This window comes from Echeneis naucrates, chromosome 23 (genome assembly GCF_900963305.1).
Source record: "Echeneis naucrates chromosome 23, fEcheNa1.1, whole genome shotgun sequence".
Classification (NCBI taxonomy): Eukaryota; Metazoa; Chordata; class Actinopteri; order Carangiformes; family Echeneidae; genus Echeneis; species Echeneis naucrates.
The window spans coordinates 2,310,989-2,327,001 of NC_042533.1; the positions used below are offsets into that span (position 1 = coordinate 2,310,989).

Sequence of the window (16,013 nt, forward strand, 5' to 3'; positions counted from 1 at the left end):
CTCGAGCCCCGCCACGTCGACCAATCAGGAAGGAGCCAAAAAACAGCTCGACCAATCCGCTTTCACCTGGGCGGTCGCTAGGCGACAGTCAGTATTTCATTTAAGTAGAAAATATAAAATAATTAACTTTCTCATGTGCCAACAAAGTTTTTTATATATTAACTGTATTGTATTGCTTCTTTTTTTTTTTTTTAACAAAATGAATAACTATCCTGTTAAAACTAAACCTTTGTTTGGAAATATTACGCCGGGAGACATGATTTTATTTTATTGTCAATGTGGTTCAGTATTTGCTTTTTTACTTTTTAAAATCTTAACTGAAGGAAAGTAGAAGCTGATATTATGGGACCTCATATTGTGACTGAATAGGTTTAAATTGCTTGTGACAATATTGCTTTAGCGCATGCTAGAATCATAAACTGTACCTCTAAGCAAACAAAGTACACTAATAATTCACAATGCTAATATTTGTGTGTTCAGCCTATAGTTAGACAAATTGGGTTCAACATTAGTATTGGCCTAAAAAAATCCCCTAAGTGTTTGACAGTACGGTGGCTTTTGAGTGAGTCATCTAAGAATTATAAGAATAAGAATAAGAATATAAACTTTCCCAGTTTCCTATGCAGTTTGTTCCCTTCCATAAAAATTAAAAAAATATACAGGCATACAGTCATTATTTCTAAATTACATATCACATCTGTGCCAAAATGCGCTGTTTGTAAGCCACAATGTAGCCCTAACATCAATCTGGCAACTTTATTTGATTTATGAAATAAATATTATACAATCCTTGGCGAAAACATCACATTTTATAACAACAGCCCGATTCGTCAGATTTAACTTTTAAACTAATCAACTCGCTTCTGATTAATATATTTGCTCTTTAAAAGTATTCCACGTCAAAAATTTGTCTAAATTTAAGATTTTGAATATTATTTGTATCTATTTATTATAAACGCAGGCAGCATCTTCCTCGAGAAAATTCCGCTTTTCAGATCAGCTGACGCCGGCTTCCGTACCGGAGCGTCACGTGACCAGGAGTATAAGGAAGCGTTGTCTCAGAAACAGAAACAGGTCGCAGTCTGTTCTCGGTTGTTTTGTTTTTTTTCTTTTCTCTCCTCCGGAGCTTCCCTGTCAGAAACATCATCTCAGCCCGAGCTGACGGAGGAGAAACAGACGGACTCTTCTAAAAAAAATGGCCTCTAATCGCTTTTGTCCGCCGACATTGCTGAGTTTTCTCCTAATCTGCGTCACTTTGTGGAGCAGCGGGGTCTCCGCCAAATCAGCCCAGAGACCGAACATCGTCCTGATCCTCACCGACGACCTGGACATCGTTATCGGGGGGCTGGTCAGTTATTTATTCATTTACCACCTTTTTAAAAAAAAATAATAATAATTATTATTATTATTATCGCCCTGTTTTAGGCTAATGACCGCGTGCTTCCACCTGTGAGATTAATTTGACATTTAGTCCAGTCCGATCGAGCTGACGGCTCACATTCCTTGTTGGAAACATCATTTCGGCATCTCACAGTGTCAGCAGCCGAATCGGCTCCAGTCTGCTCCCCTAGGCCGAGCACACGCACACGCACACGCACACACACAAGCCCAAATTTAAGACTTCATCATCATGCAGGTCTGACAGATTTCAAACACTCAGACATCAACCGGCAAAGATCTCAAATAAGTCTGGCCTAAAAGAACTAAATTCCGATTTGCCAAGATATTAAGATATTAAAATTATATATAAATAATATTATAATATAATATTATATAATTATATATATATATATATATATATATATATATATATATATATATAAATAAAGCAAATATCCATTCATTATATATCACTGTAAAGTGGAAGTAATATCCATTCCAGATTTATAATGTAATCTGTGTATGATAAATACTCCTTTTTAATTCCTTTAAATAAATGAGATGGGATAGTGTTGGCCGTTGATGCAGGATGAAAACAAATAAGCTTAGTCATTGAGGCAGTGACACAGGAAAAAAGGTGCCTAGTCACTGAATTGGTTTTTTTTTTTTTTTTTTTTGGTGGCTGTAAGGAAAATAAGAGCTCATTGCACAGTTTTACATGGACTGAACTTTCAGTTAATGTTTAATTGTTTGCACCACATTTGTCTCATCACAGCAAATATTTTTCTTCCAGAGTCCACTTAACAAGGCAAAAAAACTAATTGGAGAAGAAGGGATATCATTCACAAATGCAGTAAGTATCATGACTCATGCTGAGGCAGCATAATTCAATCTTTAAAAAAAAAAAAAAAGCATTTTAAATCTGACCCATTTTCTGCGCCCCTTCTTATTTCCTCCTCTATCAGTTTGTTGCCAGTCCGCTGTGCTGCCCCAGTCGAGCCAGTATCCTGACGGGGAAATACCCGCACAACCACCACGTCATCAACAACACCTTAGAGGGAAACTGCAGCAGCAAAGCCTGGCAGAAGAGCGAGGAGGCCAACGCCTTTCCTGCCTTACTGAGGGCCCATGCAGGCTACCAGACCTTCTTCGCTGGGAAGTACCTCAACCAGGTGAAGGACAACAGACCATGTTATTTCTGTCAGAGGAATCCTCAAATGAGCTGAATAGTGTGTCAGTTTGCGTTTTCCTAATGAAGTCCGAGGTCCTTACCTAATTGGTCCCTTTTGGTCTCCTTCATTTTTATTTAATCAAAACGGGGCATTTAGTTGTTTACATTTGATACTTGCAGAACAAAGCAAATTGACTTTCTGTTGTTAATTTAAGCAGCTCTGAAATGTGCTTATCAGTGTTTTCAGGATTACACTGTTGTCTCAAAGTGCAGTATGGGAAATGATGAACAGACTGTTGTAACTCTGCATGGTGGGAACACAAAACAGTCTTGGACAAAAAATGTTAACTATGTTGTTAAACCTCCCATATTTGACTGTTTGTGTGTTTCAGTATGGGCACTCGGAGGCTGGTGGTGTGGAGCACGTTCCTCCAGGCTGGAGCCACTGGATCGGACTGGTAAGAATCAAAGTTCACATATTTAACCTCTTTAGAGATATTTCCTCCTTCCTGTCTGACATCGGATGATGGTGTTGGACATGTCATCAAAAGAAAAACTAAGCCTTCCTAAATCAGATCCAGTTCTGCTCGTTTCTCTTTGTTACACACGTTAGTGCTGATACAAGAAGTCAGTAGTGAACAACACAAAGACAACTCTGTTGGGCTTTTATTTCCCTTTTTAATGGACTTTACTCAGATCAATCTAATTATTTTCCATATTATCTTTGTAGTACACAGATGTTTTGATGAAAGTTGTGTTACTGGATGTTCTGCAGGAGTAGGAATAACCAGCAGGCTAAAATTGGATTTTCTTGGCCTCCAATAGGTCTGTGACTGGTTTACAGAAGTCATTACACAGAGGTCATGAGCAGAGTGCAACTTCAGACCAGTTTATCTTCATCAGTTCTTACTGAGCACACGTACACAAACTGGCCTCCAGCTTCTCATATCACACAGAGGAGACGTGGTTTCTGCAGAGTTGCTGTTAAAGCAGTAAATTCTATATTGCCTGTGCAAACCAGATTGAGAGGGAGCTGACACCGTGTCCAACTGCTGCCGTGAAGCAAAGATTTTAGAGCTTATCGTGGATCATGTGTCAGTTCATGTGACATGTGTCAATTTGAAATTTGCAAGGCTTGCGATCTGTGCTCAGAAAATCAAACAGTGTCCTGTTTGTGTGTGGGAAAAATTTCATGACCGTGTCTGCAGTAGAAACATGACTGGCATGAAACATTCTCAGACTGTTTTTTGTCCAGTGATTCTGTAGCCTGTTTTGATTACACCAAATTTAGGGCGTTTGATTTCATTTAGTTTGGACAAAATCATGATGATCGTAGTTTGAAGAGAAAGTGGTTGAAATGACCTGATCTAATTTAGCCCAGATTTCCATAATAAGGTTGAAATAAATCTAAACTTTTTCGGAGAAATGAAGGTCCGATTTTCTCAAACTTAAGACCAAATGTTAAATTTGTTGTCCTACTGATTGAATACTAAAATAAATCTTAAAGTTGCTGCTGTTGATTTCATATTCTGGTATTGTCATCTCCAGATGTGAAGGAAAGAGGGTTTTAAGCAAAAGTCAACAAAAGTCACATCATTATGGTTTTTATTTTCCAGGAGAAAAACTCTAAATACTACAATTACACCCTGTCAGTGAACGGGAAGGCTCAGAAACACGGAGCAGACTACAGCAAAGATTATCTCACCGACGTGCTGGTGAGGCGCTTTACAAAGAGCGTGTGCGTCCATTTCATTTTCTAGATCTAATGTATAATTATATCTTCTAAATATCGTGTTGAACCTCCCTTCTCTCTCAGGCCAACATGTCTCTGGACTTCCTCCAGTATAAATCCAGCTTCCAGCCGTTCTTCATGATGGTCTCAACGCCGGCGCCCCACTCGCCGTGGACCGCGGCCCCCCAGTACCAGAACAGCTTCAACGCCACCAAGGCCCCCAGGGACCCCAACTTCAATGTCCACGGGAAGGTGGGACTTGTGTCATTATCTGCTTTTAAAATGTCCCCTCTCGGTCTTTAGCTTTTTGACTGTTTGTCTCCTCAGGACAAACACTGGTTGATCAGACAGGCGAAGACTCCGATGTCCAACTCGTCTGTCCAGTTTCTGGATGACGCCTTCAGGAAACGGTCAGTCTCTTCACATCTTCACCTCCTCTGTCATCCTTCTCCTTTCTCCTTCTATATCTTTATTCTAGTCCGGAGTGTTACTTATTTTTCTTTCACCTTTAAACATTTTTTTTGTTTATGGCAGCCAGGCAAAAGCTTTTTTTGCCTGGCTGCCATAAACTTTTAAATAACGAAAGATTATCGCATTAATCATTTGCTCAGGTAAAATGATGTTAAGTTTCCCTTTTTCCTTTGGTCTTAATTGAAGCACAGAGCTTTAACAGCAGAGATAAAATAAGAGGCTCCCACCCAACTTTTAGTTTCACCTTAGAAAGGTTTCTCACTCATCTCAACCTGCAGGTGGAGAACTCTGCTGTCAGTGGACGACCTGGTGGAGAAGATAGTGAAGACGCTGGAGGTCAGAGGTGAACTGGACAACACCTACATCTTCTTCACCTCTGACAATGGCTACCACACTGGTGTGTACACAAACATGATTGTGTAGCGTTTTCTAGTGTCTGCCTAGAAATTTTGGAAAACAGAAATAGACACTAAAAAAAATCTGTCAGATAAATCTTATAAAGAACGTGTTTGCTCTGTTTTCTTTCAGGTCAGTTCTCTCTTCCGATGGATAAGAGGCAGCTCTACGAGTTTGACATCAGGGTCCCTCTTATGGTCCGAGGACCGAACATCAAACCCAACCAGACCAGCCAGGTACAAACACACGCAACAAAATATAATTTCACTGAATTTATTGGGATTAATCCAGCTCTTTGCTGTGTTTAACTCCCCCGTCTCTCTTTCTACCAATTCACCTCCTGTCTGTTGACCTCATCGTGTGTGTGTCAGATGCTGGTGGCGAATGTTGACCTCGGTCCAACCATCCTGGACATCGCCGGCTACAACGTCAACAAGACGCAGATGGACGGCACGTCTTTCCTGCCAGTTATGGTGAGACCACGACATTAATGTGTTGACACTAAAGTTACAGATGGAAAAACTGACCCAGAGGAACCAGCAACAAAACTGAAATCAGAAATGGAGGAACATCCAGCGTCTTTAGACTGGATGAAACATTAAGTCTTGCAAGCAAGAATTTTAAAGATAGAAATTATTTACTATTGTAAATACTACGCAATATGTGCAAATCAGTGTGTTCTCACCAGGAGGGGAAGATGAACAGCAGCAGCTGGAGAACAGACATCCTGGTGGAGTATGAAGGAGAGGGAAACAACGTGTCCGACCCCGCCTGTCCTCTGCTGGGACCTGGAGTGTCGGTACGCAGGGAAGCAGGGATGAAACCGAAGGATTATCTGTAGGAAAAGAGAAAGACAAACTCCTCTGTCCTCTCCCTTTAGGAGTGTTTCCCAGACTGCGTGTGCGAGGACTCCTACAACAACACTTACGCCTGTGTTCGAACTGTCGCTGCCTCGGCCAACCTGCAGTACTGCGAGTTCGACGACAACCAGGTATATTAAATTAAATATTAAATTATATCTTTAAAAAAATCTGATTATTGTATTTAGTTCCAAGCAAAACAACATAAGTTTGTACATCCAGAGGAGAGAAGATAGTTGGATTAATGTGGCATCATCTTTTTGGTGTTTCTTATATAATATTCCCCGTAAATCTATCAAGCAGCATCCATGTGATAATTCTCTCCAGTAGTTTTAAAAAAAATCTCCAAAAACGTGTTGTGTGTGTCCTCTGTAGGTGTTTGTAGAAGTCTACAACATGACCGCTGACCCCTACCAGCTGACGAACATCGCAGACTCCATCGGCCAGGACTTCCTGGAGAAGATGAACCACCGGCTGATGATGCTGCAGTCCTGCTCGGGCCAGTCGTGTCGGACACCCGGCGTGTACGATCCAAGGTCTGTGACTGCTGTCTATAAACTACACCTAAAAAAATTTATTATTTATAATAAGAGTCATCAAATGTAAATGTCCAACAGCAGCTATAATAGTATGCCGAATACTTTTTAAAATTAAACTGACCAATTAATCAATTTTTAGAATAATTTTCAGGGAAAAGCTTCATGCTTTTGTTACAGAAGACCTCAAATCAATTTGGAAATAAAATCTTCATTAAGATCCAAATAAATTACCAGCAACATAGTTCTGTGTTTATTTTGAATCATAGGTAGACATGTTGACCTCCTGTGAACTGCAGCTGAAAATATTTTGTCACAAGGGGAAATTAAAGCCACTTTCAAAATTGGTTCTTCTGAAATGTAAACAGAAGCACTGATGAATCTGTCCGTGTTTTCTCAGGTATAAATTTGACCCCCGACAGATGTTCACCGGCCGCAGCTGGAGGTTCAACAGACTCAGACAGACGATGAAATAAAAGCATCTTACCTGTGCCAGTCGCTTCTACAGACGGATGGAGAAGGGATCAGGTGGGCTCTTTATTAGGGGAAAATGAAGGTCCCGCCTTTTTAAAGATTTCCATTTGGGCTCCTGTTTATTGAGTTTGTCACCCAAGTTTGTAGCAGCAAAAAAACAAATGAAATGTCCTAACAGATGGATTTACAGATCTTAAAAAATTGTCTGTTGCTCTCTTCTAATATTTATTTTTCTGCAAAGTTCCTGGAAACTTTCCTCATCAATCCCTAAAAAGAATTAGCTGTGAATTAAATTGGTGTTTCCAAAAGAAGTACAAATAAAAAAATCGCAATTATAAGGGAAACGGAGAAAAAGCAAAGAAAATTATGTAGTAGGAAAGAGAGAAAGTTGATACACAATCAAAGTAATGAAATGAAATGATATTTTCAGGTCAAACTAATGAGTCAGAAAAAATATTATCAGGCTTTAAAGGTCGATCAATGTTCAGCATAAATATCAGTTAATATTATTCATCTGTGATTTATGGCACCACAAAATCTATGAAGCAGCTATTAAAGATACGAAGATATAAAAATAAGTAACTCTTTACCCCCCCAAAAAAAATCAACACAAGACTTTTTATAAGACACATTTGAGTTCACCAGCTAATTTCTCAGAATTTATGAGGATAATTTTCCAGAAAATGTAGGACGTTTAAAAAAAAAAAATAAAAAAAAAAAAAATCATTTGCTGGTTGATTTCTGTTGCATTCAGATGGTCCTTGTCAATTTGTCAGTTTTCACATTCCAGAAAACTGAAGAATTTATGGCATAAATTCTAAAGACTGCTTTTCATGTAATGTTGGCAAATGAGCACTCATGACTTCTATATTTCTGTGATTATGAATATAACTGAATTTAAAATGGTAAAAAACATCTGGAGTAACGTGACAAGCTGACTAGAACCAACTGAATGCAGTGAAGTGATGTTACCAACGAAAAACTAGTTCGTAACTTGATGGAAGTAAAACTAAAGTAGTAAGTTTACAAACGCAGAACAGCATTTTTTGCCAATTCTGACCTGCAGCTGGAGGATTCAGATAAACTCCGGCTTAAATTCATCTGTTGTGCAGAATTCAATAGATGTGAATGGGACCAAATATTTATCATTTCAAACAGTAGTGTGATGAAAGTAAAGTGCGCCTCCTGCAGAAAAATCAAACATTATAAACAGGAAGTCCAACAGAAAACACAACGAGTGCCTAGAAAGAGAGCCGGAGACCGAGGCCCGAATCCTTCATATTAAAACTGCACTAGAAACGCCGGAATAGTTCGACACAGAGCAGGACATCACTGAGTAAACGACAACAAACCTGCAGTGATGAAATTAGATCACATAATTTGGTCAGAGCATCAAATCATGTGATCTTTTATCTTCAGTGGGGGAAAAAAAAGACCCGTCAAAATCTAAAACTAGTCAGGAAGTGATTTAAGAATCATCAGTTGGCGTAAATTAATCTCCATCCCGCTTAAATTTCATTACTAACTCAGATAAAAACAATCATTCTCCATCTAAATATTTATATTATTAAGTAGTTTTCCTGTTTTAATTTCCAATTTCTTCTTTAAATTGTAAAATGTGGCCCAAAATGATGTTAGTGTTAAATCTGTAATCGATTGTTATTTATTGAGATAATTTATCCAGTTACGTCAGGATAAAAAATAAACAGAACGTTTTCTCTCCTCACAAATACAATGTTGATACTAAAAAGTAGAAAAACTATTTCATGCGATTAGTTGAATTGTTCAAATAAAATTTATTTCCTATTTTGTCCAACCAACAGTCCAAATCCCAAAGATATTCAGTCAACAATCATAAAAACATGGTATATTAATAATAGCAATATTTTCTGTGCATTTTTCTAAACTATGAGAAACGTTCATGCTTCTCTGTTCATTCATGACATTTAAATGACGTAATCAGGCGTCTTTTATTCCAGTTGTGGTCGTCTCCTCAGTATTTTCTTTAATCACTGTGAAGCTTTAAGTCTCTTACAACATTCATTTAAACCACTGAACATTGCACGTTTTCCAGCATTTCATGAAGTCCATTTAATAAAAAAAAAAAAAAAACAAAACTCTACATTGGCTCAGGACACAGAGAGCATAATTAAAAATATTAGTTTTGTTATTTTCTTTTATCTCATTTTGAGTAAAATTTGTGTTTCTAAGATTAATTCTGAATTTCTTATTTTGGGTGTGAGAACTTAAAAGGATTTAATTTGAGCAGTGAACATGTAAAAAGTAAAATCACTTGTTTCCTCCTTCAAACTTTGAGAACTCTTTTGGTGTTTCTAAAAAACCACCCCATGTTTTGAATCTTTCCTTTCAAGCCAATATTCTGTGACGACATTAAACTTCTTAAAAAGGCGATCAAATATTTTAACGTCCTACCAAAGATTAAAATTTTAAACATTTCCAGCAGGCTGACGTTCAGAAAGTCTGTCGAGCTTCGTCTGTGACGTCATTCTAAACGACTGAATTCTTTTTGTGTGTGGTGATTCTTTTTTTAAAATTGTGAATTAAGCAAAACGAACTGTTAGGTGTGAATCAGCCATTTTCACCCGTTCCACTGCTGCTGTTGTAATGCTTGGATAATAATGTTCGTTCAGCTCTTCCTCTGTAGTTTGTTCTCCATTAAAAGCTTTTAATGTGCAAACACTGAGATTTAAGTACACACGTACACACACACACACACACACACTTTTTTCACTGATGCACTTTCCAATCTGTCAGAACTGTTCTGTTGTTTTGGCACCTTTTAAGATTTATTTTTCAGAATAGTTTTTGATGATGATAATGTATTTTTGGCTTGTTTTTGTTCAAATAAAGAAATTGTCAAATCACAGAAGAGACTTTGTTAAATTATCTGCTTTCTACAGTCAAATATCTGTCAATTAACTTTTTAATTTTTATCTTCTACCGCTCATCTGTTTCTGGGTCATGGGGAGTTATCCAAATATCTTTCTATGAATTTCCCCCTTTAGATTTCTTTTAATTTTTAACATTTTTATTAAAAAATTACGTTTTTTTTTTTCCGTTTAGAATTTAAAATCTTAAGTTTTTGTCATATTATACACATTTTTCTCCAAAGAAGAATCTAAAAATGTAATTTGGTGTTCCATGAATTTGAATCAATCTAAATAACGTGTCGCTTGGGCCAATTAAAAGTTACAGTGTCCATCTACCTTTTTTTTTTTTTTTTTTAACATTTCCACTTTGTCTTTTCTAAAAATGTCTTCAGACGATCTCAGGTCAGTTCAAGTGTCAATCGAGCTGTGATTGATTCATCGTCCACATGTCCATCTGAACGCCAACTAAAATCCTCAGAAATGTCAAATCCAGACGAATCACACATTCTGTCGTACCTGTTCGACAACTCTGCCGCCCCGGCGTCAGCTCTCCCAGCCCTCCAGGACGGGCAGGAAGGGCAGGTCGGTGCTGCCCAGGTAGGTCCGCCCTCGGTGCTGGAACACGTCGCTGATGGCCCAGGTCAGCCGGCCCTCGGGGTCGTGAAGCGTTCCCACGAGCTCGCCGTCCAATCCCAGCTCCAGGACCAGAGCGTAGCGCGGCAGCAGGACGTTGTACCAACTCTGAGGAATCACCTGCAAACAGACACGACCAGATTCGTGGATTTATTTAGACCAGATAAACATTTTGGGTTTTGTCCACACTGATTTAAATGAACGTGACTTTTAACTCCTCGTGTCAAAACTCTCAAGAAAAACTTGATATGCGATATATTTTAATTAGCAGAGCTGAGATTCACTTTTAGTTTAATTTAGTACAACTTCTGGAATTCAATTTACCAAATTGAATTATGAAACAGGAAGCTCACAGCTGCTGTAAAATTAGCACATACGACGGCTATGATGTTTTAATTTTCATCAATCAAGATAGCCAGCAGAAAGAAAAATAAACAGGCGGGTTAGGTGCTATTTAACCACATTAGGAACAACGCAAGCTCCTTTTTTTGGATTTATTAAAACATGTTGATGAAATTTTGAAAATCATTTTGCAGTGTCTATAACTTTCACTCTGTACTTTGTAACTGTGATGTAATTAATCTTAAATAATCCTTTAATGTTAAACATCATCACCTGATTATATCCATCCCATAATAATCCTTTAATGTAAAACATCACCTGATTATATCCATCCCATAATAAGGATGACACTGACTCACCTTGGCCAGGAAGCGTTTGACTGCCGGGTACGGGGCGATCATATCCAGGAAGGGAGGCGTGAGCTTCCTGAACCGCGTCGTCGTTATGCCAACCAGGAAGGTTGCGTGGTCGCTAAGGCGGATGTTGTCAGGGTAACCAATCATGTTGTCCATGACGACCTCCTTGGTGCCGGCCTTCGGGCCCTTCAGCCAAAATCTGAGGGCAGAGTGAGAGTCTGCAGGTTAGCACCGCTACTGACAGATGTGTGTCGAGTCTTTGTGTTACCTTTGTGCGCTCACACCTCAGGATGCGTCCGATGCTGGTTTCAGCCAGCAGCAGGAAGTCCTCGTCGGGCGACAGGACGATGCCGTTGGGCATGTAGAGCGAGTCCAGCAGGACCTTCACGCTTCCTGTCTGAGGATCGTAGGAGAGGAGGCGGCCGAGGTTGTTCAGCTCGATTACCTGAAACATCCAACAGTTAGCTGAGCTTCATTAGTGTGTCTACAAAATATCAACAAACTGACACAGATGAGGCTGAAAGGTCCAGAGAAAGTTAAAAAATGTGTCCTTTTTCTATCTCAGTTTATTTAAAATCTGAGCTTAGTTTAGCTCAGCTTATATATTAAACTGCCTCGTTAGGTTTAGCTAAAGTAATCTTTCTTAGGCATCTTCAGGTTGTGTAACTTTTACTGTCCTTTGCTGATGTTACTTTAGCTTTGTTCACCTCGTATTAAATTCGTTTACATGCTTCAGTTAGCTTTGCTTTTCAGTTCAGTTCATCATTTGAGTTCAGCTTAGCTTTGATCACCTTCCCAGATGTAGTTAGACTTTTGTTTTAATTATCTTAGATGAGTTTTGAAGCGCTAATTTGAACCCTTTAAGTTTAATTAATTTGAACCTGTTTATTTACTTTGTAGCTGTAGTTGGTTTAGTTGAACGTTTCTCAGTTTAGTTTAGCAAAGTTAAGTTATATGTTAAACATTTAGATTTAAAATTAGATTTCAATGCAATTTGTGACTATTTAATTAAAATCAATGGCTGGATAAAATCAGGCCATTTTTTTAATTTTTATTTTGGCGAAAGTTTGATATTTATCACTTTTACTGGAATACAAATAATTGATATTTAGCCCCCTCTGAATTTCACTGACTGGGACAATGAGGAAGCAGGTTCTTCCATTTCTGTGGTTGTTTTGTTGGAAATAATCTGATTTTTTTTTCAGGTGCATCCAAAGCTCTTCTCTGCTGGAGCCTCATCAGTGGAGCTCCATGATTTCTTTCACTGAATGGACTCTCTTTTTTCTCTTTTCTGGCAAACAAGCAGACGGACGGCTAGAAAAGAAAAGTGTCCTCCAGTGTGTGTGTGTGTGTTTTTTTTTTTTTTTATAAAGCTGCAGTTTCCAAGCAACGCTGAAAGAAAAAGCCCTTTAAACGCGCTTTTCTTCGCGCCGTTATCTATTTGAAGCCTGAAAGGAGTCTTTCAGACTGCTTTTAAATCTGTAATCAGGTGACTGAGACCGAACCGGACTGATCCATCACCTCCAGTTTGACGTGTCTGCGTCCCCATCGGCTGGAGGAGTCTGTGAAATAAATGATCCCAGTTTGGGAGGAAATCTCCAGACCGTTTAAAAAGGCGAAGGGGACGCCGTCAGCGCCTGAAGGCCGAGAGCAGAGAGCAGGGATTTATTTGTGTTTTAGAATCTTTGCTTCATCTAACACAGCGCGGCCCAAACGCACACTTTACCCTGCGAGTTTGCCACCAGTAGAGTCTTTTCTCCCGTCGTCGGGTCGACGCTCCACAGCCCGAAGTAAGAATCAGCGACTATCAGCTGACCGTGGCGATCCAGGCGAACGCCATGAGGACGACCACACACGGGCTCGAAGTCCGTGCTGCTGCCTGAAGCCACAGACACACAAAACTCTAAAAACTGAATCTTTCTTTTAAAGCTCTGAATTTCAGAGATGTTCATAGTGGAAAAAAATCCACAATTCAAATATAACTCAAAAAAAAAAAAAAGACTCAATTTGAGGATTTTTTTTTTTCTTTTCTTGAGTTAATTTTTGCCATCGTTATAAATCTACACAAGTTAATTCAGTCGTTTTCCTCCTTTATTTCCTTTTTTAATAACAAATGACGGGATGTGTTGGAGGAACAGACAGGAAACAGGAACGAACCACATTCGGGCAGATTCTGTCCCATCTGCGTGACGAGGGTGAGTCCGTCGTCGGGGTCGATCCTCCACAGCTTTCCGTCCACTGTTCCCGTGTACACATTACCTGGAACACACATTAAAGACGATCAAATAAACCTGCTGATTTCACAAAACTGTCACTAACTCAGAATGACTGATTGTTGTTTTTTAATACAATTTAAATATTTCCTGTTTAAAGTTTCATAAATAATAAAAAACAATGTGACCAGCTGATGCTTTTTTTAATATCAGATGATAAAATCTAAATAGATTTTATAGAAACACACATAAAATCCAAAACACTCACCGTTTTCATCAGCAGTGAAGGATTCTGGTCCGTGTAGTTCACCGCTGAAGAGCCGCCGGCCTTTCTGCAGGCGGGTGTTGACGGCCAGCGGCCCCTCGAGGGCCGGAGGGGGGCCCTTCAGTCTGGAGGAGGGATGAGTGTTATGAGTGTTTATCACTGATGTGTGTGTGTTTTTGTGTGTGTGTGTACTCACACATGTGGTTTGGGGTCGATGGGTGAAGGCAGCATGTAAAGTCCAACAGCCACAGCAAGAAAAAGCACAAACAACGAGCTCCTTCGCCCCCTGAAGGGAAAACACACAAAAGCTCACCAAGAAAACTGAAAAATGTAAACAAGTCAAACACACACGTTTAATATAATTTGTGACACTGTGTAGTTATTCTATTAATGAACCGATATCCTCACATATTAAATTTAAATAATGTGACATTAAATATTTTTGTTATTCATTTATCTGAGTTAAGGAAAAGAAAACTCATGATGCCTTAACTAAATTTAAAAGCCTCAATTTTCCAAAATAAAAAACGGCGAACACGTTTTTATGGCGGTTTCACTTCAGTCTGAATGAAGGTGCACACAGTTCTGACTGTCAGCTGATTTTAGTCCCAGGCTGCGATGACCTTTGACCCTGATGATGCTCTAAAGGATAAGGAAAGAGCAACACTTTGGTTACACAAACACGGCAACACAAAGTGCCCTTTAAATTCTAAAGGACACACGGTGGTGTCCTTCTGATAAGATTATTCTACTCAGACAGTTTGCATAATTTCCAACCAGAGTCCCGATCCTGATCCTGATCCTGATCCAGATTCCTCCAGGATGCGTTCACTGACCCAAACTGATCACTTGATCTTCACCTTCTTGGCTTTGGTTTGTTATACTGTTTGTATTTCCCCATTAAATAAAAATAAAACCTAAATTTGTGCGACTGTTTAAACAGAAAAAAACTAGTCTCATCCAGATGCATCAATAAAAAATAAAAAGATCTGATTAGACACCAAATGTATCAGAGAAGTTTGAATTTCTGATCTGAAGTTAAATTTACATTTAAACACATTCATTAAAGAAGCTCAGCAGGCCACCCTGACCCTCCATTTTAGCCGAACCTGAAGCCGAATCGCAGATAAACTCACTCTGATTCGGTTAAATCGTGAAAAGTCGATTTGTTTTCGCGGGAAAAACAAACACACTTTAAATCGTTCGGTTTTTGAACGCAGTTTGGCGGAAAAGCCGCTTCGTTTCCGTTCAGATCGATCTGAATTTAAACAGTTTTAAAACTCACATGTTCGACTTTTGGGTCGACGTCTCTTCCTCCTGCTGGATCTCACCGGACTGAATGTGTGTGTGTGTGTGTGTGTCTGTGTGTGTTTGACGCCGAAAAGTGTGTAACTACAGCTGAGTCTCAGCAAATACTTCCGTTGAGGGGGGTTTCAAAATAAAAGCTGTGGTTCTTTGGGCACAAGTTTCCAGCTGATCTGGGACCAGAATTTAAAACCCTAAAATAAAAGTTGTTCTAAAATCAAATTATTGACCTTTATGACCTTTCATGAATTATAAATTAATGAAGTTAGTGACTGTTAAAGTTTTTTTTTGATGACCACAAAGAAGAAAAGTATCAACAAAGAAGAATAAAAAAAACCAACAACACAGACAGAAAACGTGAGAAATTTGATGATAAAAAGACGTAAGACGGCTGAAAGAGGTGAAACAAAACAACCTCAGACAGATGGAAAGTAAAAAATGTGATTTTATAGGTACGGATATTTATAGAAACAAGCCTGATTAAAGGTCCTCCAGAGGTTTTTATTTTGAAGTCTTTCTGGAGCTGTTCAGACCAAAGTCCTGCAGCTTCACAAACTTCAGGCTTTAATGGGAGTCTGGTTTTTGTTGTCTGAGGTTATTTGAGTTGGGGTCATTCAGAGGACAAGAGGGGGAGCTGAGCTGCGATTCAAACTTCTCTGAGCTGAGCAGACAGCAGCTTGATTAGCCTAGCTTAGCATAAACACTGGAGACAAATGGAAACAGCTAGCTTGTTTCTGGAGTAAAAAAGTTTTTTCCCCCCAAAATCTGACAAATCCAAATCTGCCTAAATACTTTTAGATCTCGACATCTGAAGCGAAGATGTAACTATTCAATATTTAAACTGAAGAATACTGTTAGAGAGGTGTTCAACTTTCAAGAGGCCTGAGGTGAAATAAAAATCTATTCAAATCTATTCAAATCTATCAAAGACATTCAAAGTCAAATCAGATTAGAAATAAAAAACTAAAATATCTCATTTATAACTCAA

The 16,013-nt window shown here is 38.8% G+C and overlaps 2 protein-coding genes across 2 annotated transcripts; one reads left to right on the forward strand and one right to left on the reverse strand.

The window, feature by feature from the left end:
- The first annotated feature begins 318 nt into the window (after positions 1 to 318).
- Positions 319 to 9,907, forward strand: gnsa (glucosamine (N-acetyl)-6-sulfatase a). Its single transcript, XM_029495326.1, has 14 exons — positions 319 to 1,348; positions 2,174 to 2,233; positions 2,346 to 2,552; positions 2,944 to 3,009; positions 4,168 to 4,266; positions 4,368 to 4,535; positions 4,611 to 4,693; positions 5,033 to 5,151; positions 5,283 to 5,386; positions 5,522 to 5,623; positions 5,839 to 5,949; positions 6,031 to 6,141; positions 6,386 to 6,546; positions 6,947 to 9,907. The coding sequence occupies exons 1-14, from the start codon at positions 1,196 to 1,198 to the stop codon at positions 7,020 to 7,022; spliced, it is 1,620 nt and encodes a 539-aa protein (XP_029351186.1). The 5' UTR covers positions 319 to 1,195; the 3' UTR covers positions 7,023 to 9,907.
- A 316-nt stretch (positions 9,908 to 10,223) lies between these two features.
- LOC115036916 (adipocyte plasma membrane-associated protein) lies at positions 10,224 to 15,068 on the reverse strand. Its single transcript, XM_029495327.1, has 9 exons — positions 15,006 to 15,068; positions 13,917 to 14,006; positions 13,724 to 13,845; positions 13,400 to 13,501; positions 12,969 to 13,121; positions 12,764 to 12,879; positions 11,527 to 11,687; positions 11,246 to 11,441; positions 10,224 to 10,664 (listed from the first exon to the last, which is right to left on the reverse strand). Coding segments are annotated over exons 1-9 (1,152 nt in total). The 5' UTR covers positions 15,008 to 15,068; the 3' UTR covers positions 10,224 to 10,454.
- Between the last annotated feature and the right edge of the window lie 945 nt (positions 15,069 to 16,013).

Bases quoted from the DNA above. Each gene is read 5' to 3' on its own strand.
- gnsa (XM_029495326.1), top strand. From the start codon at position 1,196: ATGGCCTCTAATCGCTTTTGTCCGCCGACATTGCTGAGTTTTCTCCTA. The intron at 5,152-5,282 runs GTGTGTACACAA...GTTTTCTTTCAG, and splicing joins TGACAATGGCTACCACACTG to GTCAGTTCTCTCTTCCGATG. The intron at 5,624-5,838 runs GTGAGACCACGA...TGTTCTCACCAG, and splicing joins CGTCTTTCCTGCCAGTTATG to GAGGGGAAGATGAACAGCAG.
- LOC115036916 (XM_029495327.1), bottom strand. The intron at 13,846-13,916 runs GTGAGTACACAC...TCCCTCCTCCAG, and splicing joins ATCGACCCCAAACCACATGT to ACTGAAGGGCCCCCCTCCGG. The intron at 11,688-12,763 runs GTGATGGATCAG...TGGATGTTTCAG, and splicing joins GCAGACACGTCAAACTGGAG to GTAATCGAGCTGAACAACCT.